Below are 26,582 nucleotides of genomic sequence, written 5' to 3'. Positions count from 1 at the left end.
ACAGCAAAGTTGATTCCAGTATGATTGGAGTGATGGAGTTTGGAATTTAAGCTGAATCAAAAAAAAAAAAAAAGAGAGAGAGAGAGAGTCTTGAGAGTTGGCTTAGCAGTTAAGGTGCTTGACTGAAAAGCTTAAGGATCCAGGTTCAATTCTCTAGGACCCACATAAGCCAGATGCATAAGGGGGAGCATGCGTCTGGAGTTTGCTTGCAATGGCTGGAGGCCCTGATGCACCCATTCTCTCTCTCTCTCTCTTTGTCTCTCAAATAAATGAATAAAAATAAAACAAAATATTTAAAAATAAAACATATTCATTAAAAAAGAAAACAATAAGGATAGGAAGGAAGGGAACTCTGGCAGTAAGCAGTCTTTTTGCCTAAATGGTATGGTAAATCTAAAGGCCTGATTGTATTTGCAGAGTGAAATGTTAAAGTTTTGGCCTTTTTTTGGTTTGTTTGTTTATTTGTTTTTGGAGTACTAACCTGAGCTGGAGAAACTGAGGTTGTTTGATGAGAAGTTAATGGCCCCAGGAACATCAACGGGCAGGTCATTGGCTCATTCATCCATGGCGTGATGAAACTCATGAAAGCTTGTCAGGGGCTGGGAGAACCAGATGCACACAGACCCTCTGTGCAGGTGAAATCAGAGCTAAGGTGCTTGGATCCATGTACACACTGGAGACACATCTCAACTGAAGGGACTGAAACTAAATCCTTCCTTTAAAAATAATAATTTTCATTAATAAGCACTTACTATAATATATAGAAGAAGAATTTTTTTTGTTTTATTTTTTCAAGGTAGGGTTTCACTTTAGCTCAGGCTGACCTGGAATTCTCTAAGTAGTCTCAGGGTGGCCTCGAACACTTGGTGATCCTCCTACCTCTGCCTCCTGAGGGCTGGGATTAAAGGTGTGTGCCACCACGCCCAGCAAGAAGAAGAAATGTTATTTTATCCTGTCCATGAGCCTGAGTGGCTCTACTTCTTCCCACCCATTTCCAGGCGAGGAGAGCAGTGCCTGTGCAAATCATTCTTCCCATGAACTGTGGAAGAACGGCTGACCTCAGAAGCTTGGCTCCAGCAAAGCCGTGTGGTAGGGAGACAGTTACACATTGCATAACTTTGCATTTTTTCCCCATATTTGGAAATTTTTTTTCCATTTTTTCAAGGTAGGGTCTCATTTAGCCCAGGCTGACCTGGAATTCACTCTGTAGTCTCTTAGGGTGACCTCGAACTCACAGCGTTCCTCCTAATCCCAAGTGCTCGGATTAAAGGCGTGCGCCACCATGCAAAATGAATCTGGGGCATGGTGGTGCATACTTGTAATCTCAGCACTCAGGCTTGAAGCTGAAAGATTATGAGTTTCAGACCAGCCTGAGATAACTAAGGAGACATTGTCTTAAAGACAAAAAAAAATGAAAAAAGTGAAATAAATTTTAATGCTACATTCCATTTAATTCTATATAGTTAGAAATATTCATCATGTAATCAGTACTTTAATTTTTAATATTTTATTAAAATTAAAATTTTTAACCAACAATGTATTAGACATACAAATATTATTAGCATATTAAAGTACTCAGTGGGGCTGGGAAGGTGGCTCAGTGGGTAAAACACTTGTCTCACAAGTTCGGATCCCCAACCTCCTCATAAAACCCAGGTGAGGTGGTATGCACTTTTAGTCCTGTGCTGCGGCCGCTGAGGCAGGAGGATCCTGAGGGCTGCTGCCCACCTACGCTAGCCCAGCCAATTAGTTCTGGGTTCAGTGAGATGTTGCCTCAGACAATAAACGTCAAAATCTGGCCTCCCCGCATTCACACGTGCACGCACATCTGCAGATACGCACTCACCCATACACACACATACACTCACGTATCACACACATGCATACACACATAAAAATGTGTGTATTCATGAGATATCTACCATGTGATGTGAACACACTGGGTAACCAGGTTAACCACATTTCCCTCCTCAGAGGTTTACCCCACTTACTGATGTGGGAAACATTAAGAATTCTTCCACCTTTGCTTTGAGATATGCACAAAATTGTGTATATTCACCCTACATGTCTTGTGTCATGGCTGAGTAGTACCCACTGAACATGTACCCCATTTTCTGTATGAGCTTGCTATTTAATAAGCGCTTAGATGACTTCCCTTTCTTGGGTTCTGTGCATGGTGCTGTTATAACATGAGCGAGCAGAATGCCTCCGCAGTACACTAATTGTATTTCCTTGGCTACTTACCCAGAAGTGAATTGCTGGATGGCATGGTAGTTCCATGTTGAACTTTTTGAGGAACATCCATATTCTTCAGCATAAAGTCTATCTTTATGTATGTCTCTATCAACAGTGTTTAGGGGTTCCCTTCTCAACCCCCACCCCATGCCAGCAGTTGTGATCTTTAGTCTTTTTCTAGTTGCACCAAGGTGGCATTAGATTTGTATTTCTTTGATGGTTTAATGTTATTCAACCATCCTTGTATTTATTATTTATCTTCTTTTGAGAAATGTCTGTGTAGCTTGATTCCTTATTGTTAATTTATTTGCATTTTTATAAACTCTTTACGTATCCTAGATATTCACCCTTAGCAGACACATCACTTGCAGCTATTTTGTCCCATCCTGTAGGCCAGCCTTTCATCCATCACTCCCTTTGCCACAGGAAAGCTTTGTAGTTTGCTGTTGTCCTTCTTTACTTGCTGTATTGGGGTCTCGCTCAGCCTCCACCCATTCTACTATCCCAAGGCATTTCTTCCATCAGCTGAACTGTCCTTTGTGATCTTTCACTTAAATCTTTATTTTGAGTGTGATTTTATTATGGGTGAGATAAAGGCATCTAGTTCTGGTCTTCTGCATATGGATACCCATTTATTTAAATGATTGTTATTGCTCCATTGTTTGTTTCTTTTAAAAAAACATCTCCTCAAAATCATGTGGCTTTAGATGTGTGGACTTAATTCTAAACTCTGCATGCTGTACCATTGGCCTGTGGTCTGTTTTGATAGCAATGCCATACTGTTTTAGTTAATTGTGCTTTGTGTATTTTAAAAATTATTAATAGGGCTGGAGAGGTGACTTAGCGGTTAAGCGCTTGCCTGTGAAGCCTAAGGACCCCGGTTCGAGGCTCGGTTCCCCAGGACCCATGTTAGCCAGATGCACAAGGGGGCGCACGCGTCTGGAGTTCGTTTGCAGAGGCTGGAAGCCCTGGCGTGCCCATTCTCTCTCTCTCTCACTCTCTCTCTCTTCCTCTTTCTGTCTGTTGTTCTCAAATAAAATAAATAACTATAAATAAAATAAATAAATAAAAATTATTAATAAACTGTTTTATATTTTTGTTTGTATAATATAAGCCATGTTGAGAAATGTCCAGTCACTAAAATGGTTATACCATATAATTAAAACTAAAAGTTTTTTTAAGTTAATTTATTATTGTTATTTTTTTTTTTGAGAGGGAGAAAAAGACAGAGAGAGAATGGGTGTGACAGGGCCTTCAGCCTGCTGCCAGCTAGCCCCGGACATGTGTGCCCCCCCCCCCCCCGTGCACATGTGCGACACTGCTCACTTACATCATCATGTGCCTGGCTATGTGGGACCTGGAGATTTGAACATGAGTTCTTAGGCTTCACAGGCAAGTGCCTTAACCACTAAGCCATCTCTCTAGTCCCAAAACTAAAATTTTTTATGTGTGCACGTGTATAGTAGGCATGATGTCTGTGTGTGTGTCGTGTGTGTGTGTGTGTGTGTGTGTGTGTGTGTGTGTGTGTGTTCATGTGCATATGTAGATGTGATGCATGCACAGATGCAGAGGCAGGAATTGAATGTCAAGTCTCCCCATCCATTGCTCGCTACCTTATTTCCTTGAGACAAAGTTTCTTCACTGATTCCTGAGCTTGCCATTTTTGTAAGCGCTAATGGTTCTTTGGTTCCTGCTCCCCACAGGAATGGGTTACAGACAAGCAAGGCCACACCCAGTAGCTTACATGAGCTCTTAGGGAATCAGACTTGGGTGATCTCAGGCCCCTACAGGCTTTCCTGCTCACATACAAAGCGCTTAACTACTGAGCCTTCACTGCAGCCCTAAAAACATTTTTAAGTACATAAACAATACAATGCTTATCAAACTTTATGTCCATCATATGGTGTGAAAACGAATTTTCAAGTGCCCTCAGACAAAATTACATAAATGATGACATCCTGGGGCTCACAAAAGTCTCATTAAATTCCAAGCCATAAAAATGACCACAGTATAGTAAAATTGCATACCAGAAACCAACTTTTGAATAAGTTTAAAGTAACTGGAAATTAGGGGAGGATAAAGCATTCTGCCGACTGTTTATTTAACTCAGAAAGAAATAAAGATTAAAATTATAGCCTATTTGGCAACTGGCAAAGGAAGGACATTCTCACACTAAAGTTTATGGAATGTGCCCAAAGCTGTCACTAGAGATGTTTTAATAACCTTCAATTCTTTCATTATTCAGAACCAACAATGATGACAAATGAAACTCACTTCCTGTTCAGTAATTAAAATTGAACAATAGCGTGGCCCTGAGGAAAGCAAAAAGGAAATAGAGCCAATGGCAAAAGTTTGTGAAGAGAGAAAAATTTTAAAAAAGAAAAGTTAAAATATTTGTTTTAAAAGCCAGTTCCCTCTATAAGAAATTCCCAAACCTTAGAGAAATTAACTAATAAACACTAGAGAAAATATTAAGCAAAACATTGCATGCAGAGTGGTACATGGAAGAATACATTAAAATGTGATTAAAAATATTAATCTCCAACATTTAGTTGGTGTTTATCTGCCAAGTGTCTGATGCAGTGTTAAGCTTTCATTGTGGGTTATCTTATTTAATTCGTACAACGTACCTTGGAAATCAGTGCAGCGATGATCATCTTTTGTAAATGCGGAATCTGGTCATAGAGTCACCTTGACCAAGCTTCTTAGCCAAGAAGGGTGGACATGGGAACTGGACCCACTAGCCGGCAAGTTTCACACTCATTTGCAAGTGCTTTGAAGTTAGAGCTTCGCTTTGCCTGGGTCTTGCATTCCTTGTTTCCATCCCTCTGTAACACTGGTAGCTCTGGTCACGTGGAGTTGCGTTCTCCCCTCTAGCTAGGTTGCGTGCATGTAGCCCTCATGCCATGGTGCCCTGCAACTGGAGGGTGCTGCCTCCCAGCCCAGCATGCCCAAGCCCCTCCCTGCTGCAGGCTGGACGTCCTTTCTTGGTGATCTGTGCCGACTGGACAAGACTGGAGCTTTATGGGAGGAGCGCTCTCCCTTTTCTATTAGGCAAGGTGTGAACTTCAGTCTCTTAGATGAAAGGGCTGCATTAGGATGACGCTCGGTTTCTAGAGATGCCCATAATCAGCATTTTCAGCTCATTTTCAGCTTGCACTCACTTAATTTTTTAATGCTTTAGTACGCACATTTATTTATTTATTTATTTGGTTTTTCAAGGTAGGGTCTTGCTCTAGTGTAGGCTGGCCTCGTACTCACGGCAATCCTCCTCTCTCTGCTCTCAAGTGCTGGGATTAAAGGAATGCATAGCCATGCCCAGCTAAATGTTATTTATTTATGTATGAGAAAGATAAAGAGGCAGACAGAGAGAGAGTGCCTGTGTCAGGGCCTCTAGCCACTGCAAATGAACTCCAGATGCATATACTACCTTGTGTATCTGGCTTTACGTGGGAAGTGGGGAATCAAACCTGGGTCCTTAGGCTTGGCAGGCAATCACCTTAACCACTAAGCAATCTCTGTAGCCTCCATACTGATGTTTCTACAAACACACTGTGGGAAAACACATGTATACATTGTACACATATCTCTATATCGATGTATACATACATATACAATTATAATACATGCATATATGTTATATTACCCATTTAAAAATGTTTTCTGAGTGGGATTTGGAGGTTATTTAGTTTGCTGTGTTGTCCATATAAGTTTGGTGTAGGAGGAAGGTGCTTATCAGGAAGCAGGGATAATTAATACTTAAATCCTTGAAAGGTGTGGTCTCCTTTTTCTAGTTTTTATTTTTATTTTTTGGTTTTTCAAGGTAGGGTCTTATTCTAGCTCAGGCTGACCTGGAGTTCACTATCTAGTCTCAGGCTGGCCTCAAACTCACGGCGATCTTCCTATCTCTGCCTCCCAAGTGCTGGGATTAAAGGTTTGCACCACCACATCCAGCAACTTTTCCCCTTTTTGTAATCTGTGACTTTTCATTTCATTCCCTTGGTGATCTAGTCAAGGTGAGTATCTTTCTTGGGATTTTCCAAGTCTTTTGGTAGGTGTGGGGGGTAGGTCCCAGTAGCTCCTCTAAGTTAAAGGGGGATGGGCTACCAGGAGAGTTTCCAGGGCAGCAAGCTGGCTTACAGCACTTGATACTAATTCTAATCGACACATCTGCACATTCTCAGCTCATCACTAGGAAGCAGTCCCCACATGCCCTATGGTAGAAAAAAAAAAAAAAAAACAGATGTTTTCTCCAAGAACTTGTTGAAACAAGTCAAGCAAGGGCAACCCAATACTGATCTGTTAGCATTGGGTCTTTGGGGTGATTTCATAGAAGAAACAGGGCTTGGAGCTGGGTTTGTGAGGAAAGAGGGCAGTCCTGTGACAAAACATGGAGCTGCTTGAGGAGGAGGAGGAGAGAAGATATAGAAAATTTTATATATTTTTTTTATGAATTAATGACAGGCTTTATGAATTAATGACAGTACCCAGAGAAGAAAATGTTTTTTACAGGCTAAACTCCTTTGCTTGTTTATTATCTGCTGAGCTTAGCTATAAATGTTAATATCCTTATCACTGCACTTTTTTATGTCTGGAAAGAAAGAAATGTACTATGTACTTTTTTTTTTTAATGTCTTGGGTACATCCTTCAATTTTTTTTCACCTTTTGGGTAGTTGATGAAACTAATAAACCAAACCACTAAAACCATCACCCAGACTCACTCAAGATGCTTTGAAAAAAAAAAAAATAAGTGAGGTGGGGGCTAGGAAGATGGCTCAATGGGTAAGCATGCTTGTGTCTTAAGCATGGAGGTCAGAGAGGGCCTAAGATGCCCTTTCAGCTCCCCAGAACCCATGTGAAAAGCTGGGCATGGCCACCTGCACCTGTAAACCCTGTCCTGCTGGGAACAAGGCAACTGTAAAATCACTAGGACTTGCTGACTGAGATACAGCAGCTCTGAGTTTAGAGAGAGAGAGAGAGAGAGAGAGAGACTCCATCTTAAGAAAAAACCCAGATCAGTGATGGAAGAGACACCAGATGTTCTCTTCCAGCCTCTGCACGTACATGGGGACATGCATCTGCATACCCACATGTGTGTATACACAACACATTTAACACCACACATGCCCTACCCAATACACACACACAAGCATGAGAATGGTTTTTATCTTTTAGTGTTCATTATCCATATAGTCAGTGTACACATGTTTTAATTAAAAAGCAATTGCAAATGGAATGTCTACTCCATGCCAAGAATCTTCATGCTACTTTCCAAAGGAAAATAGTGAATCTGGGACCTACAAGATATGCTCTTATGGGTTTCATGTGGACCACAGTGAGCCGCCAAGAGAGAGAAGCATGCTCAGCATCAAATGGAGTGGACCTGACTGACTTTGTACTTCACACATTGGACTTGAATTTTATTGTGTGTTGTAGTCCGGTTCACATTGCTAGTAGAAATCACCCAACTAAGAGCAGCTTCTGGGAAGAAGAGATTTATTTTGGCTTACAGGCTCGAGGGGAAGCTCCATGATGGCAGGGAAAACGATGGCATGAGCAGAGGGTGGACATCACCCCCTGGCCAACATAAGGTGGACCACAGCAACAGTAGGGTGTGCCAAACATAGGCATGGGGAAACTGGCTATAAAGCCCATAAGTCCGCCCCCAACAATACACTCCCTCCAGGAGGCATTAATTCCCAAATATCCATCAGCTGGGAACCTAGCATTCAGAACACCTAAGTTTATGGGGGACACCTGAATCAAACCACCACATTGTGTATTGCACCTACTCTAAAATCAGTACCCTCAAACCATACTGCAGGTAGCAGAGTGGAAGAGGGAACTCCGTGGGACATAGTTGGCTCAATCCTGTCCAGAGTTCTGCATTACTTAACAGCTTGCAAGAGTGCCCGGTGTGGTGGCGCACGCCTTTAATCCCAGCACTAGGGAAGCAGAGGTAGGAGGATCGCCATGAGTTTGGGGCCACTCTGAGACTACATAGTGAATTCCAGGTCAGCCTGGGCCAGAGTGAGACCCTACCTTAAGAAACCAAAAACAAAAAAAGACCCAAAACCCAGCTCTCAAGAAAGTCAAACATAGGCCCTCTAGAGCACTGTGGAGATAACGTATGTCATCCCTAGACACTGATGGCAAGGTGGTCAGGTCCAGGGATCTAGAGTTGGTGTGGATTCTAAGGAGCAATATCTTGAGAGGGCAATCAAGAAAGAATATAATTGGTTCATATTCTCCAGGCTTTCCATTTTGCCCTGAGATGGTTTCTAGAGATACAAGGTATGGAAGTGTCTGTTGAAGGCACCGTGCATAGGCTGCAAGCCTGCATCCTTGGATGGGGACACAGCCCATGTGTCTCAGGTGAAGAGGTGATGGGTTATGGTTATTGTAGAGGCAACTATGGGATGTGAAGAGACAGCTCAATATAACTTCCAGGATTACAATTCTAGAACAAGCTACTGGGTGCACTTAGGAAAGTGGGAAAGATTGAGGAGGGACAGGCTTTCAAGAGAAGAGCAAGAATTCTGTCACCAAGATGGCTTCTGAAAGGTGGTCTGTTGCTAGTATAACATACATGACTATAATGGCCTGACTGGAAGAATTGCTTTTGCTTCATGTGTTTTTGTTTCCCCTTAAATAGTTGTATATTCAGAAATGAGCAGGGATGCCTGTGTCTCATTTTGTGGGTATCCTGGGAAGAGGGGGAGATCTTAAGCCCTAGCACATCTAGAGCCTGGCTGAAGGGACGTACTCCCACTGCTTTTTATATAAGGGAAACATCAGAAAGCCCTTGACCTTTGCACGTCAACATGTAAGGCTCAGATGTTGGGCAACACGCACTTGAGTGGACATCGGAGGGAACACTTGTTAGTGGCCGACCCCTGGATCCTGGCCCCCCTCGCTCAGTGTGAAGTCCCACAGTCCTGAGCCCATCCCTGGCCTCTACCCAGAAGACTGTAATAGCAGCACCCCTCCCCAAGTTGTGACAACTGAAAATATCTCCGGGCACTGTCAAATGTCTTCAGTCACCTCAACATTAGAGTCTTACAAAACGAGGGGTGACTCTGCTGACCTGACATGTGACCTGACTGTGGAGCATTTGCAAGAGTGCCATGGAAAACTCACACCACTAAAGCCAGAGGCCAGAAAGGGGGTGGTGGCTCTGTCCTCCCAGCCACATGAGAAGTGCGGTGTTGCCTGCCCTAGATGCATCCCCTGTGGACCCCACTGGGGATTCTGCTCTAACACCTTACTTAGGCCACTGGGAGTACTGTTGGAGCAGATTGCCATTGTGGGCTAAGTGAAGCGTGAGAAGCAGTCAGTTGTTCCCAGAGACGGCTCTGGGTGAGAAACTGGGAGACACTCCAGGCTTTGCACTCTCCCTTTGTCCCATGAGCCCAACTTATCCCCAGAGGCATTCCCAGGTGTGAGTGTGATACCTCACAGCCTGGTCATTCTATTTTTTTTTCCAAAAAAAAGATCATTTTTCCAAAGCAGAGGGCCTCTACCATATAATACTGATTTTCTTGCAGGTCAGAAGGGATGTTTTAACTATATCACTTACTAGCTATGCAATTTGGGACCATTGTGTTTTAAAACTTACTCTCTTACATATAAAATGGCGATATGAATCCCTTACTTGCCTGATTCTCATAATTATTTCAATAATCAACTGGTGTGATAAATGGGATGTTATGGTTTAAAGCTAAACTATGGTACCTGTGTATTACCACCATTATTGTTATTATCAGAATCATTTTTGAAAGGTAGAAGTCTTCACAAACTGACCCATTATATATCCTTTTGGCATACACTACTCTCTTGGCTAAAAAACTCCTCTAACTAAGATGTTTTCACTGGATTTAACCACTCAGCCAGGCTAAACTCAAGAACCCCAGTGGGTTTTAAATCTGCTCACTCTTGGCTAAATAATATGTTTGAAGAGAAAATAGCAAGCGATGATCAACATCTCATTCACAGGCATAATAGTGCCACTGAAACTCCCCTTTCTCATCCCCTACTATTATTAATATGGTGTCATTACTTGATGCACATTGTGTTCCAGAGTGTGCTTGCTCTTTACATATACACGTTACATATGCATAATGCATAAGCCCTGCCCTCCAGAACCAGCCATTACAACCAAGGAGAGGAAATCACTGGAGCTGATGGATGTGGTGGGGACTCGTGTTCTGAGCTCACTCGCTGTGATCAGACCTTTCTTCCATCTGTCACATAATGAAATAGTTCTTCTAGACCCAGACTCCACGAGCAGCATGGGAGTGCTGATTCGGTGAGGCACTGGGCTGGCTACTTCCCTACACAGCAATGTTATTTTAGATCTAGTCAAACAAGCTGGTGGCTTTGTCAGACGCTGAACTGGGGAAGTGAATGGACAACTCTAGACATGCATCTTTATCGCATGGGCCTCCACGTTAAAGAGGCCTGTCTGCATAATCCAAGGACTTGAAAAACATGCGCTGTGTAAGAAATTGGCAATATCCATGCATCTGAAAAAAAAAAAACCCTGAAAATTGCATACAGAATTATGTCATTCATTTCGGCATTTAGGATTTCCCCAGTTGGAATCTGGGATTATTTAGTAGCTAATTTCCCTGGTTGTTGTAGACCTCAGACTTTATCACACAGAAGAATTATTTGGGAGGTGTTAACAGGTGTTGCTAACAGAAAATGATGCTGTGTATGACCCTTGACTGCACATTAGTGCCACTTGGATCTCCATCGAGCCAGAAGAAGCTACCATGCTAGGCGCTCCTGCTAGTGGCCTAATTCAGTTTTCCAAGTTTGGCCCAGTCACGTACCCATGGGATTCCAGCCTGCGGCTGGGTGGAGCTGGGCTGTAGCTGGAGAAGGGCCCCCTCCAGCACACTGCAGCTATAGGCCAGCAATGCCTGGGCTCACAGGGTAGCATTGATTGTGTGTGGCTTGGGCATCAGAGCGCTCCAGATTTGTCTCCTTCTTTCCTGACTTTACTTCCCATTTCCAGTCTGTTGCTCCATTCCTAGAATTGCACTAAGAATTTATTTGTAGCTTTTGTTACCTAATGATCATTTGAATATCTTATTTGGATCAATTTCCAAAAGGATTAGGAGCTTAGGAATGAAGCAAATCTGATTGACAACCCCTTCAGCTCCTATAATTCTTTATAATTGTGTGATTTCCTTGAGATCAGCTTCCTAGGATTATTGTCTCAATGGAAAGATAATATTTGTAAATTGCTTGAGTATAGTGTCTGTTACATGGCAAGCATTCAACAAATGTGATATTATTGTTATCATAAATATAATAATATCTCCTCCCTTTTAGCTGTGATCTCCCGAGACATAGAAACATTCCACATTTGCTGCTCTTTCATTTGCATTCAGTACAAAATTTGGTAACACAGTAAATGTTTAGATAAATAATCACTTTAAGGAAAACATAGATGGTTTTCCACAGGAGGCTTTTAGAGCATTAGGAATTCCTTTGATCAGTAGTCAAATACCCCCATGAAAGTAAAGGAATTAAAAACACAAAATTTTTTTTTTTTTTTTTTTTTTTTTTGGTTTTTCGAGGTAGGGTCTCGCTCTAGCTCAGGCTGACCTGGAATTCACTATGTAGTCTCAGGGTGGCCTCGAACTCACAATGATCCTTCTACCTCTGCCTCCCAAATGCTGGGATTAAAGGTGTGCACCACCATGCCCAGCAAAAACACAATAGAATATTTAAATTTTATTTTTCTTTTTAGATTTGTAACACTGAGGATGGAACCCTGGGGCCATGTAAATATTAGGCAAGCACTCTACCACTGGGCAGCACCCCCAGCCAGCCCTGCCTCCTGTGCTTTCTGAGGGTGACATTCTTCTCCTGTCTGCATTCTTGTGTATGACACTTTCTACTATCCTCACCATCCGGTTGCCTTGACAACAGTCATTTAAATGGTAAGGGCCTGTTGTGGAGGATGAATATCAACATAACCACAGCCTAAGTACTCAGATGGAAGGCTTCAAGGTCAAGGTTAAAATATTTGAAATTACAATAAGGCCTTTGGTTAATATTTGTTAGATATCTTACAAGAGTGGAGTAAGAACATCATCTTTTCATGGGTGACCAGTGAAGAGGGTCGTTTTGGCTGTTAGCCAGAAGAAATTCAGACTGCCGTGAGCAAGGTTTCTTTTGAATCTTTTGACCACACTACGAGGGTTTTGTCTTATGAGTTTTGTGAAGTGCAAGAGCTTTTAAGTGAACCAAAGATTAATCAAGTAGCAGTTCTGCCCTCCTTAACTCTCCAAGGGTCACCTTCCCATGTATAACCTGCAAGGTAGACCTCTGAGGCTGGGCACCGGCCAGAACTTCACCTACAAAGAGCTACAAAGTCTTCTGGGCGGGAAAAGCAAGGGGACCCATGAGGGACAAGCAGCACATAGCCTTCTTTAATTGAAGACTCCATAACCACCCTTGAGCCAGGTCCCTCGTGAAGCTGGTGCAAGGGGGCGGGAAAGGAGGAGTGGGGGTGAAAGTCACAGGAGGTGCTGGAGACTCCGGGTGACCTCAGAACAGAGAAGCACACTTCCTCATGACACTGCCTGCTGAGTGACTTCAGGAAGGAAAGAACAACCGCGAGCCTGCAGATGCTGCCTGCTGCAGTGTGGGTGTTTGCTTCGGCACGCCTCTCTTGTGAGGCTAGTCTGGTGCGGTGGCCTTCTCTACAGCGCGTTTCTCAGTTCCTGTCTTTTTGAAAAAAATATAACAGTCTTACCAGTAGTTGTAGAGTTTTTCGCCAACTGCTCTGTGTCATGGGACTTGAACACAAAACCATCAGAATAGCTGGTTTTTGTTGTTGTTGTTGTTTGGACAGGAGCAGGGGTGCACAAGAAATCAGTTTGCACTCCTGTTAAGAATATGTGTAACGCCAGGCATGGTGGTGCACGCCTTTAATCCCAGCACTTGGGAGGCAGAGGTAGGAGGATTGCCATGAGTTTGAGGCCAGCCTGAGACTACATAGTGAATTCCAGGTTCCAGGTCAGCCTGAGCTAGAGTGAGAAACTACCTCGAAAAAAAACAAAACAAAACAAAAAACCAAGAATATGTGCAAAAGCCAGCTGTGGTGCCACACACTTTAAATCTCAGCACTCAGGAGGCAGAGGTAGGAAGATTGCTGAGAGTTCGAGGCCACCCTGAGACTACATAGTTAATTCCAGATCAGCCTGGACCAGAGTGAGACCCTACCTCAAAAAAAAAAAATACATGCAGTACAGATGGGGGCAATAACTCTTGTTTTGCAAGCATGAAGACTTGAGTTCAGTCCCTATTATGTATGAAAAAGATGGGCATTGACAGTATGTTTATGTAACCCCAACACTGAAAAGATGGAGACAGGTGGATCCCTGTTCCCTGAATCAAACCACCAGCATGTAACTGAAGATTTTTACTGCCAGTGAAGGCCTGGGCGAGGGACCTGCCACTCACCGTCTTGGAGATGTTCTGGGCAGCCCGGATCTTGTGGATATTGATATAGCCAGGATTCTTGCCCAGTGGTTCTCCAAGGTAAACAGGACAGGGTTAAGGGTTCACACAGGCTGTGTCACATCCCTTGCTACATCCTTTAGATGCTCACACGTGCACACATGCAGACATCTGTAGAAATACACTGGAGAATGTGTGGTATAGAATAAATTTATAGGAATCAGGAAACAAAGTCTTCTTGCCAGTTATTAGCAGAATGAAGGTCTTCGTTCTCAGGGCTTTAAGCCAGAGTCAAGCATAATTTTACAATTATATAGACACACAAACTCACCATCACACTCACAGTCTTTTAGTTGAAAAGCCGACTAGTATAATGTCAGGAAATTAAACACAGGTACAACTTTTGAGGCCCAGTTAGGGGCCCAATTTAACCAGATTACCTTCCCACTTGGCCACACTCTTGGGCTCCGAGTCACAGATGACGTCTTTTCATGCAGACCCTGACACACTTATGAAGAATTCAGATAGATGGCTCCTCACAGACACTGATAAAGACGGTACGACTCAGCTTCAAGCTTGCACAATGTCATCAAAGCCACCCAGATGTCTTTGCCATCCCCTCCCTGCTGTTCCGTCAAGATGAATGCTTATTTTTAATGCTGTGGTATTTATTGTCTTATGAAATTACCTACACCTTCCCCAACTGAGGCACAGAGCCTCTGAAATAAAAGTCACTTAAGACTTAGTTGGTTGAAAGAATGAATGAATCAATCAGTGGGCTTCACCAGTCCTTAGCCCACAGTAGGAAAGATGTTGGCTGTGTAACTATGTATATATTTTTTTTTGCTAATTTTTATTTATTTATTTGAGAATGACATACAGACAGAGAGAGAAAGAGGCAGAGATATATAAAGATAATGGGCATACCAGGCCCTCCAGCCACTGCAAATGAACTCGAGATGTATGCGTCACCTTGTGCATCTGGCTTATATGGGTCCTGGGGAATTGAGCCTTGAATTGGGGTCCTTAGGCTTAACAGGCAAGTGTTTAACCACTAAACCATCTCTCCAGCCCAACTACATTGTTTTTTATTTTTCTTCAAAACGGTTTGCTGCAATGCTTTCTGTGTGTCCATCCTTGTGCTAAACATACCTACTTAACATGTACCAGGTACTTTAATAGGAACTGGTGCTTTTAAAAATATTAAGTCCAAGCTATGCAGAAGCTAATGCAATTTTCTCCTCAGTGCTTTGAAAACTCTCCTGGTTGAGAAGGCAGCTATATTTCAGGACATTTAACCGCTGTAACAGTCCAGTTCACAAATCAGAACCCCCGGTGCTTTGCTGCATTTCATTGCACGAAGGACTAAGGGGTGTTCAGGCAGGCTGCCAATGCTCCACTGACCAAGCCCTCGAGTGTTGCAGAGTTAAGTAGAGGGACTTCTGAGAGCTTAGCTGTAATGGGAGAGAAAGCGACTTTGTGTGGCTGATGGAAAGGTGCGTTTGTTGGTCTGTGATCGCACTCCCCTTGGTCACCGTCCCTTCGTCCTCCTAAGATTAGGTATACTCACAGAAGACCGTTTCTCTGTGGATTTCTGAATAATTGGCTTTATAGGTGGAAGCCAGCAAATTGTAAGTTTGGCTGTTGCTGCATGATAAATAAATGTCCCTTAGTGCTTTGTCACTTGTGAACTCCAACTTAGAGGCTCTGCAAAGTTTCCTTCAAAGTTGCTGAAGTGGGAAGGCAAGAACTCCCTAATTCAGCATTCCTAGTGTTACCAGTGATGGAGAATTCCACCCAAACTGACCTGGAGCTGTTTTTTATTGCAACAGGATTTCTAAGTTTCACAATAAATGCAGCTGGGGAACTTTTCACGTCCATAAGTTATGTGTAAGATCTAAAGATATGGGAAGAACCTCCTGATCTTGTACCAGTCGCTGAGAAAAATCCCCCCACACACACACCGTACGTCCAAGGGCGCGTCAGCTCCAGGAGGGACACTTTGGCTCTGAGCTTGTCCGGGATCTGTCATGAACACTGAGTAGATTGCTGAGCCAGCCAAGGAGACATGGAGAAAACCTGTTGACGAGTCTTCTTGCCTAACGTGCCTGAAATTGTCTGGGGATTTTCAACTCATCTGGAGTGCTGGTTTGATTTGGAATTCCCGGGCCCTCCTCCATCCCTAGTAAACAAACCATCACTTCTAGGATGAGCCGGGAATCCATATTTCCAGCCTGTTTCCTCCAAATAAGTAACCCCTGTGTTATTTCAGAGGCTTTGCAAATGAGACCCCGTCACGTATCTAATGAAAACGTGTGTCCCACTTTGTGTAGGGGGTGGCACTGCTCTTCAGCATGACGCACCTGCTCCCCAGCCTGCTCTCCTTCCTCGTCCCCCGCTCTCCTCAGGCTTCTCTCTTCTGTATGCTCTGTCCTCCATCACTTCCTACCTCTGGCTTCACCATTAAGGGTATGGGACCATAGTTACTATTACTACTACTAACACACACACACACACACACACAGGTGTGCAGTTGGTTATTCACTCATATTCCTGTGTCTGCCTTGATACTACTTCTTCCATTTTCCTTTCTCCCAATATTTGAAATGACTCCATTTCCAACTCATTTTTTTCAAGACAAAAATAAAAGTACGTCTCCTCCAGACATCTGAAATTTCATCTCCCTTCATTCCTGGCACTCCCCATCAATGCTCTTCTGCCAAATGTCCCTTTGTTGATGTTCAGCATCCATTACAGTCCAACTCATGCTATTTGTATTATAGGGACACAGCGTTCTGGTTTCAACCGTGGCGCCCAGTAGCCACACCCTTGTTGACTGCCTTCCCATACTGCACCTCTGTTATCCCAAGTGACACTGCAGAAATAACACCATTCTACTTAGGAGGCTGGATTTTACAAGGCAGGCCGGCTTCCTTCTTGTTCTTTCTGAACAAGTCATCCTGGGGACGCCAGCTCTGGTGTTGTCTAGATACTGGAGCCCAAGGTAGCCCAAGGGGTGAGGAAATTGAGGCTCCCTGCTACCAAGCAGCATTCAACCCAGACATGTGCCTTCCTAGGATGCCATCTTCCAGGACATGGTCAGCATTTAGGATGACTACAGTCCCCACCCTCTTCTTTTGCCAAAGCTTCGTGAGGAATCGACCCAGCCAGCATGTCTCCCAACCATGTGAGATGATGACAGTATTAATAATTACCCTTGCCGTTCGAAGTGGCTATTTTGGGGTGATTTATAACGCAGTAATGGGTAGTGAACACCCATTAAACCAGACCCCTTGGCCCTTGGCCCCTCCTCAGTATACAGCCTTCATTAAGTGCCCCGTAAATTCTCTTTAGTGGACTGGAGTTTCTTTTTAGATGTGTGTGTGTGTGTGTGTGTGTGTGTGTGTGTGTGTGCGTGCGCGCGCATGTGGAGTCCAGAGAACACTCTCAGGTGTCATTCCTCAGGCAGCGTCCACCTTTTTGACCTTCTCCTACTGGCTTAGCACTCACAAAGTAGCCTATCCTGGCTTGTTGGCAAAGGCGCCCCAGGGATCCCCCTATCTTCACCTTCCTACTCCTGGGACTGCAAGCTCTTGCCACCACACTCAGCATTTTCATGTGGATGTGAGGGAAATCCAGTTAAGTTCCTATGAGGCAAGTTCATTACTGACTGAGCTGTCATCCCAGTCCTGGAGTTTCTTTTTGGATGGCAAAGACAAGCGCATACAAACGCTGATGGTTGTTTGGTCAGCGCAAATCTTGTCTTTTCGTCGCTATGGATGTCACCAGTAGTGATGTGAATGACAGACAGGCAGTGACCTGGGCTTGCAAGCGTCATGAGGATGCTTACAGGCCTGGGGAGGGTGTGCCATGAGCACCTCCATTTTACAGGTGAAAAGTCTCAGGTGCATTAACTTCTCACCTAAAGACACTGCCCACTCAATGATGGAGCCAGGATCAAGGGCAGCCAGATAGACTCAAGAACGTGTGTGTTATTGACCATTAAAACGCTCATGCTGAGCCCACAACTTGTGGCATGCGTTCTGCAAGGTGCTTAAGCTCTCCTGCCTCCATGTGTACTCCCCTGAACTGTGGTAGGCATCAGTTTGTGTTCTCTGTTTTCTGAGTCGGGAGATTGAGAACGAAAAGGTGAATTGTGGTGAGGGTCCCAGGAGTGGGTAACCAGCCTGGCAGGTTCCCAAGCTGGTGCTCATTCCGTGCCACCCCTCCCCTGCACCTCTCTGAGCCTCTCTCCCATGACTCCCTGCCCTCCATGGCCCCTCAGCCTGTTCTACACATGCGGAGGGGTTGCCAAGACAACCACCCACAACATGAAAAGCGAATCGCATTTCAAACATTTCGCGGCTATATGACTTCTTTTAATTCTTAAGAAATGTGTCAAAGCTAATTGTAATTCACAGAAAATTGTTGATATGGGTAAAAAAAAAAACCCTATTTTGAGTCATAAATATTTTCCAGTATGATAGGAGAAAATTACAGACTACAAATATAGTTATTTTCTCGTAGGAAACTGGGAATGCTAGTATTCTCCCAATTTTACGGATGAGAAAATCAAAGCCCAGAGAGATTTGGAAGCCAGGAGTGCCCAATTCTAAGGCCTTGTTATCTAATTGCCTTGAAAAATGACTTCCAAGTGGGTAAAGTGCTTTCCTGGCAAGCATGAGGATCTGAGTTTGATCCTCAGCACATAAAATCCAGACATGGCCAGGCGTGGTGGAACACAACTTTAATCTCAACACTCAGGAGGCCTAGGTAGGTGGATCATTTTGAGCTCGAGACCACCCTGAGACTACATAGTGAATCCCATGTCAGCCTGGGATAATGCAAGTCCCTACCTCAAAAAAAAAAAAAAAGTGCCAGACATGGCAATACATGCCTATAATCTCAACATTGGGGAGGTAGAGACAGGTGGATCCCTGAAGCATGCTGGCTAACTATTCTAGCCTCTTTGCTGAATTCCAGGCCAATGAGAGACCTTGTCTCAAAGGTGGTGGGTGGTATTCATGAAGATCACATTTGAGGATACCTTGTGGCCTCCACAGGCACGCACACACATGTGCATACAAACATACAAACATGCACATGTGCTTGTACACACACACACACCCACACACAAATACAAAAGCCTTCCTGGTGAATGAAGGTCTGTCTGGATGAAGGGCTCCCTTCTGACCTTCAGGAGCCCAGAAGAGAGAGGCATACACAGCATCTGAAGGTAGAGAGGGAAACATGCTCGCTTCAGAGATGACTGGTCTGGGGGAATCTGACCACCCGGAGCAGAGGAGCGTTTCATCCCTCATGACCCAAGCTTTGTGTACTAAGGTAATGACAACCAGACCAGGGGCTGGCAGAAAGGGTTTAATAAATTAGCACATAGAGAGCATGGCCCATAATGCCTTAGCCCAGTAAATGCTGGCCTGTTGTTTTCTTTTCTTTTTAATTTATTTTATTTATGTATTTGAGAAAGAAAGAAAGAGGCAGAGAGAGGGAGAGAGAGAATGGGCGCACCAGGGCCTCCAGCCATGACAAACGAACTCTAGATACATGCACCCCCTTGTACATCTGGCTTACATGTGTCCTGGGGAACTGAACTGAAGTCCTTTGGCTTTGCGGGCAAACTCCTTAACCACTAAGCCATCTCTCCCGTCCCGGCCTGTTGTTTTCTATTGCCTTTACTTTCGCATCTCAGTGTCTTCTGAAAATCAATACTTCTGAGGAGGAGTGAACATCATTTCCTGCCTAACCTGGACCACCAGCCACATTCTGTCCCCTTGTCAGAAGCTTGACTTCACAAGTGAGGCCTCGTGGTTTTCCTCCCATAGGTTTTGAGTGGCCACCTTGGGAGTTGTGTCGACATTGCGGCAGCGCATCCCCAAGTCTAGTCAAGTTCTGAGTTATTTTTCTGGCGAGTTACTTTCCAGTGTCCAGTGTACCCTGGTATCACTTACAGTGCTTCCCACCAAGTAACAGCGTCAGAGGAGAGTTTCCCAGTGAGCGTGCCCTCTACCCCCTACTTGTCAGGAAACCCCTAAAACCTGGGTGGCTCTGCTCCTGGATGCGGTAGTGCAGTAGGTGGTAATCTTGGGGCACAATTGTATGGGTGGGAATTAAAGCCTCAGCCATGCTGCTTGGAGTTATGAACAGCCGTACAAGGATAATAGTCTGTCCATTAAGATGAGACTAACTTTCATTTTTATTCTCATTTTAATTACGGTGGCATATTCATAAAGATGAGTGACGGGAGGACTCTGCTCCTCCTGGTGCTTCGGTCTGCGGGATGCTCTGGGGTGGAAACGAGGCATGGTGTCCACCAGGTTCCGCACACTTCCTCCGACCGGTACACTCTTTTCACTGTGGAACTCATAACTTGATGACTCTGGTTGGATTGGAGATTGTCACCAGCTGGAAGGGAGATTAATACCAGCATGACTACACTTAGAGACTGCCCAGAAAAATCACACCACACAGGTGGCCACTGCAGCCCACATGCCTCCTTGTGAAGCCCCAGAGGGCTCTCTCTGTGAGATCTGGATCTCTGTGAGATCCACCCCAGAGGCCTTGTGTGGCCCAGCAGGTATCTTTGGAATTTTGGTCACCTTTTACCTGGGAAAATCTCACAGGTGTGCTGACCTTTTACATGGGCAGAGGGGAAGAAAGACTTCTCCCTGGACAAAACCACCTCTCTTCTCCACATCACATCGACTGTCCTGTGTCGTATATTTCCTTGCTTTGACCACGTTTGGAGTCTGAATCGGCTGAGCTCCCCAGGACTGCTAACACTGACATGCTGAGGGATGAGAGATGGCCTTTGCAGAGTCCTTGTGTGCCCAGCATTGGTCAAGAGCTGTTCTTTCTCCGCAGTAATGTTTGGAATCAATATTCAGCCTTCCGTCGTCTCCCACACCCCCTTTTTGCAGATGAGAAAAGTTAAGGCTCATAGAGGAGAAGTCACAGAGCTTTTTAGAAGTGGTGCACATTCTAAAACCCAGACTTTGGGGTTCAATATACCACACCTTTGCCATCACCCATACTGTCCATGGGCTTCAGCAAGGATGGACAACTCTATTTCTGTGATGATGAAAGTAGGATTTGAACTCAGCTCCAGCCAACTCCATGGTCCTACACGCTCATTAAACTATTCTTGAGCAATTACCATGCTGGGTATTTGCAACAATGTCAAAAAAAAAAAAAAATATATATGTTCTTCCTCAACTGCAAGAGAACGGTATGGAAAATTAATCACAGTGTGCCAGGGTGCTGTGCTTAGTGGGAGTGAGGCTGCTGGCTCCTGGAGCCCAGTGCAGCCCCAGGCAGTCAGGAAGGCAGTGACGGTGACATCAAGGAAGAGCACAGGGGGGAGGAATAGGGTGGGAAGAGGGGGAGAAGCCATCCAACCTCTAGGAGGAGGCGGTGTTTATAATGAATGCGTCTGTGCTGTGCCTCACGCCCTCCCCCCCAAAGGTCCCCCTTCATTTTCTACCCTTTCCTGTGGTTTTCTTTCTAAATACAAACTCATTCGGATGCTTCCATTACCTCTAATTGAACAACTGGACTTAATTGATTATGAATTAAGTTGGGGACTTGGGGCGACATTCAGGCCTGGGCTCATGTTGGGATTAATTTATTCCTGTAGTCTCACAGTTTTGCGATGCATCCGAGTGTCTCACATGTGTGTTAAAAATAAAACAGAGTCAGGGCAATCTAATTAGATGGTTTAACCCAACACGGTAGTGTTCAGTCTTCACCAAGCTCTCCTGCTTTGATGGTAACCAAAATAGATGAATAAGTTAATCAAAGGTCTGATTAAACAGCCCAGCTCTGCGGCGTGGCCTGCCGAGGGCCAGGCTTCGGTGCAGGCGGATCCTCCCGGGAGGGAGGCAATGGAGCTAAGCTCCAACGAGGAAGCGCGTTCTGAAGCACACAGGAGCTCTCAGATCTGACAGTGATGGCTAGAAGGGCCGCACAGATCGAGGAGAGGACAGGTGACTTCCTCAGACAGATTCCAACTGAGGCTTCACATCACGCGTGCTAAGGGGCCATAGTTGGATCATTCACCCTCCTGTACCCGTCCCCCAGGCACCTGGCATTTTATACCTACTCTCTATGCCCAGGAAGTATTCGACATCTGTCCCTGCACCAACACTATGGCTATTCTGTCTGTGTTAGGCTTATCCCCCCAGGTCATGTCTGGACTTTTCACCCCGTTTGTGCCCCAGGCGGTTAATGCATAAAAGCTCCCCGCCCCACGTTGGTCAACTTTTTCAGCTGGCACAAAATGCCTAACCAATACCGGTGTAAGGAGGGAAGGGCTTATTTCAGTGCACGGCTTCCGTTCCGTCGTGGTGAGGGAGGCATGGCAGCGGGGATCTTGAGGCAGCTGATGACCTTCAATCCACAGTGAGGAGGCAGATAGGGATAAGGGTTCAGTCAGCTCTTTCCGTTTTCATATAGCACACGACCCTGGCTCCCGGGAATGGTGCTGCCCACAGTTAAGGCAAGTCTTTTTACCTCAATTAACTTAATCAATATAACCCTTCACTGGCAAGGACAGAGGCTCACCTGATCTCTTACAACTGATTTTAGGGGGCTGAAGAGATGGCTTAGTGGTTAAGCGCTTGCCTGTGAAGCCTAAGGATCCCGGTTCGAGGCTCGATTCCCCAGGACCCACGTTAGCCAGATGCACAAGGGGGCGCACGTGTCTGGAGTGCGTTTGCAGTGGCTGGAGGCTCTGGCGTGCCCACACACTCTCTCTATATATATCTGCCTCTTTCTCTCTCTGTCACTCTCAAATAAATAAAAATAATTTTTTTTAAAAAAGCAACTGATTATAGGTTCTGTGAAATTGACAGTGGAAATAACTAATCACAAAGGTGTTTTGAACACCAGATCTTGAAGGTGACCACATAAACCCTCTGGGGAAGGTCACCGTTGCTGCCAAGTGACCTGACTCATGTGCATTCTACACCGTATGAATTCCAGTAACCAGTGGCTTGGCCTTGCGGACTTCAGGGTGGCAATGCTCTCTTTTCCTGCCCTTCCCTGAGTATTCCTACCTTCCCTTAATTCTGCACAAGCTGCAAATAGTCCTTTTATGTTGTTGTTGTTGTTGTTAAATTGCTCTTAGAGTCCTCCGTAGCTGGGATGAGCTGTTTCCACCCACACTCTGATATGATGAAGTCACCATTTGGAAGGAAGTGCGCTCTGAGGAAACAAGTCAAGTGTAGGGTTTCCGTGATGACATTGACATCTGAACCCAGGGGTGCCTGACTCCAAAACCCAAGTGTGTGCGTGGCTAGAGTCTGGGTCCCCTGAGTCACAGAGCAGAGAAATTAAAGTGTCACACTCTGTTGGTATTTGAAACAGGGGAAGGGAATGAGGAAAAGGTGGGGAGCTGATGGTTACTCTATGTGTCTGGTATATCAGGCATCTGCGTCCTTTCTTCTCGTAGTGACTGATCGATGATTACTTGGTTGATTTTATTTTGGTGTTGGGATTTAAATCTGGGTTTTTGTGTGTGTGTGTGTGTTTGTTTGCTCTATCTTGGAGGTTGACCCTCACCTTTTTTTTTTTTTTTTTTTACTTGACCTAGGCATCATCTTCATTGTTCACATAAAGAAAATGAGGCTTAGAGAGATGAAATACCTCACGCAGTATTCAAGCCCTGGTTGGAACTCCTGTCTTTTTAAAAGCATGTCTGTTTCCTCTTAACATACGCAGGTTTCTTTTTTGCTACACCTTAGTCTGTGTGGTTTTAAGCAATTGCATTGTATGTTATCAGCTCAGGTGTATTGTGCCCTCTTGTGCTCTCCTTAACTGCTCAATTTGAAGCCATTTCAGTGTGTTTCTTTTTATAATATGATTTTAACTTTTATTTATTTCATTTTCAGTAATTTATTTACTTATTGCTTGGTTTTATGAGAGATGGTCTCGCCTATATTCTGACCTTGAATTCTTGGGAATCTTCTTGCCTCTGTATTCCAGATGCTGGGATTAGAGGGGTGAACTGCACTCAATCGTATGTGTTTTTCTTAAAGACCAGCATCCTCCAAAGGGAGTTTTTAAAATTAATTAATTTATTTATTTATTTATTTATTAGAGACAAAGAGAGGGAGAAGGAGAGAGAGAGAATGGGCTCGCCAGGGCCTCTAGCCACTGCAAACGAACTCCAGACACGCGTGCCGCCATGTACATCTGGCTTACGTGGAACCTGGAGAATCGAACCGGGGTCATTGGGCTTCACAGGCATGCGTCTTAAACACTAAGCCATCTCTCCAGCCCTCTAAAGGGAGTTTTACAGAAAAAAAGAGATGAGTATTTTTTTTTTTTAATCCTGAGAGGAGGACCAGTCCCCATTGTGGGCCTTGGTTCCTATGAAAGCCCCTCTTTAGCAGTTTGGCAGGGTCCTGCCACCCACAGTGAGCTTCATGAGTGATCCTGCACAGAGGTGCTTTCTTAAAACTGGAACGGTGATGTGTAATGTTCAGCCTTGCATTTGGACACCAAGTTCTACCCAGCTGTGGGCCTTGTTGGTGACCCAGCACAAATGCAGGACATCGGATGCTCTGCTGGGCCATGTGAGCCGGGTAATGCCGGAAGCCCTGGGGTTGCTCCTTCATCCTCCTGTGTCCATGTCTCCTGGTGAAGGCCATTGCTTAGATCCTGACCAGGTCCTTCTTCTGCACCCATGTGAGACAAAAGCGAGAGCAGTGGTACAAACCTCTTCCTAGCGTTGAAACACAGATGAGCAAAAGCACTGAAAATGGCATTGAGTCGTGAGCTTTAATGACACAGAAATGGAATGTGATTTAAAGAATTACACCTCCCTGGGGTGGAGACTCAGCAGTTAAAGATGTTTGCTTGTAAAACCTGATGGCCTGGGTTCAGTTCCCCAGTACCCATATTAAACCAGATGTACAAAGAGGCACATGTACATTTGCAGTGGCTGGAGGCCCTGGCTCACTCATACCCACTCTCTCTCTCTTTGTTTGCTTCTCCTCTCTTTATAAATAAACACACTGGGCACAGTGGCACTCGCCTTTAATCCCAACACTTGGGAGGAAGAGATAGGAGGAGCACCATGAGTTCCAGGCCACCTTGAGACTATGTAGTGAATTCCAAGTCAGCCTAGTCTAGAGCAAAACAAAACAACAACAACAAGAAGAAAAAAAACATTAATAAACAAATATAATATTAAAACGAAATCTTTGATCACCAAGGTGCTGGTTTTAACATGTATGTATAGAGGCTGGAGAGATGGCTTAGCAGTTGAGAGCACTTCTTATGCCAGCAGAAAGACCTGAGGGGGCCTGAAAAACAGTTTGGGTTCTATCGCCAATATCAACATACACAGCTGGATGTGGCGAAGTATGTCTGCAGCCCTAGATCCTAGGAAAGCAGAGACCCCAGAGTCACTGGAGCTAAGTGAACAAAACAGCGTGCTCTAGTATCAGTTAGAGACTGGTTCAAGAACGATGAAACAGAATATCCCAAATTCTGCTCAGGCCACTGCAGACAAGAGCGCTCAGGCCAGTGTGCCAGGCGCCAAGCACACAGGCACTGTCCCCTGCATACATCACCCTCCCCCACACACAGAAGCAAAATAAAAAATTTATTTAGTATGGTTCAATTCTTGTACCTTTATGGAGCCTTTCTGCATATAGTTATTTTCTTTAGTGGACCCATATAATTTCTGTAATAACAAATGCGTATTTTACAGATCTGAGTGGAGAGTGCGCATGTAATTATTATTTCACAACTATTACTTTCGGTCTTAACTCATACACATTTTTTTTTTCTCCCAGAAAACATCATGTAGCAAAATTACATGAAAAACTCTTAATAAAATATTCATTCATTTACTCAACAAATTTGTACTGGATAGCACTGTTATATCTCAGACCTGATTTACAATGTTTAAGCAAAGACTTTTTATAATGTTTTTTTTTTTTTTCTTTCCCAATTCCCCTGTGCTGTCCTGTGCAGTCTGAAGTTTCCTGGATCCCCAACAAACATTACTCTGGGATTTACGGCCTCATGAAGCTTGTCCTCACCAAGACCCTTCCTGCCAACCTGGAGAGAGTCATCGTCCTCGACACTGACATCACCTTTGCCACTGACATCGCAGAGCTCTGGGCTGTGTTCCACAAATTCAAAGGTAATTGTGGCTCATCTTTTCCTCATACATTTGTAGATGTCATCACACCAACCAAGCATGGTGATTTCTGTTTTGGTGCCTCTGGGGATCGAACCCAGGGTCTCAGGCACTCTAGTTAAACACTCCCCTACTGAGCTATCCACAGTCTTGCTTCGAACGAGGGTACACGGATAAAGGTTAAATCAGTTAAGTGTCAACTCCACTGTGGTTTGAAGCAGGGTAGAGTAAAACTAACATTTGCATGTCTTTAAGAAATGAAGAGGTAAGATCTGTGTTTATATGAAGAACCCAATTTGGGATACTTTGTAAGCAATAAATATCATGTGTATATTTTTGCATGCAGCTAATTGAGTGTTGGCATACTTGTATAGAGAAGTGCACTTATCGATTTTCTCCTTTTATCAAATGATCCTGTGATTGCTGAGCAAGCCCGTGAGGTAGCAGCAGCGGGTGTTGATTATGCGTGTTTGACATGTTCTTACAGCTTCTGCTCTCATTAGCATTGTGCTTTATTACTTTAAAGAAGTATGGAAGGTTGGCTTTATAAGATATTTCTTTTTCATTTTGTTTTGCATGTGTGTATGTGTTTTGTGATGCGTGTGTGTGTGCGCGCACGTGCCTGGGGGTACATCGGTGTGCAGGTATGTACACATGTGTTTTGAGGCATGTGGAAGCCAGACATTGTGTCTC

General features: G+C 44.4%; 1 protein-coding gene across 3 annotated transcripts in view; it reads left to right on the top strand.

Annotated features, from left to right (window-relative positions):
• The window catches only part of Large1 (LARGE xylosyl- and glucuronyltransferase 1), a 576,767-nt gene that overhangs the window by 309,104 nt on the left and 241,081 nt on the right, over positions 1 to 26,582 (top strand). For all 3 annotated transcript variants that reach the window (XM_045152294.1, XM_045152293.1, XM_045152295.1), the window contains exon 6: positions 25,721 to 25,892. In XM_045152294.1, coding sequence (XP_045008229.1) covers positions 25,721 to 25,892 — 172 coding nt within the window. The remainder of the gene's footprint in view (positions 1 to 25,720; positions 25,893 to 26,582) is intronic.

The sequence above is a fragment of the Jaculus jaculus genome, chromosome 6 (genome assembly GCF_020740685.1).
Source record: "Jaculus jaculus isolate mJacJac1 chromosome 6, mJacJac1.mat.Y.cur, whole genome shotgun sequence".
Classification (NCBI taxonomy): domain Eukaryota; kingdom Metazoa; phylum Chordata; class Mammalia; order Rodentia; family Dipodidae; genus Jaculus; species Jaculus jaculus.
The sequence above is the reverse complement of the archived record's forward strand: the minus strand, read 5'-3'. Positions and strand labels throughout refer to the sequence as shown.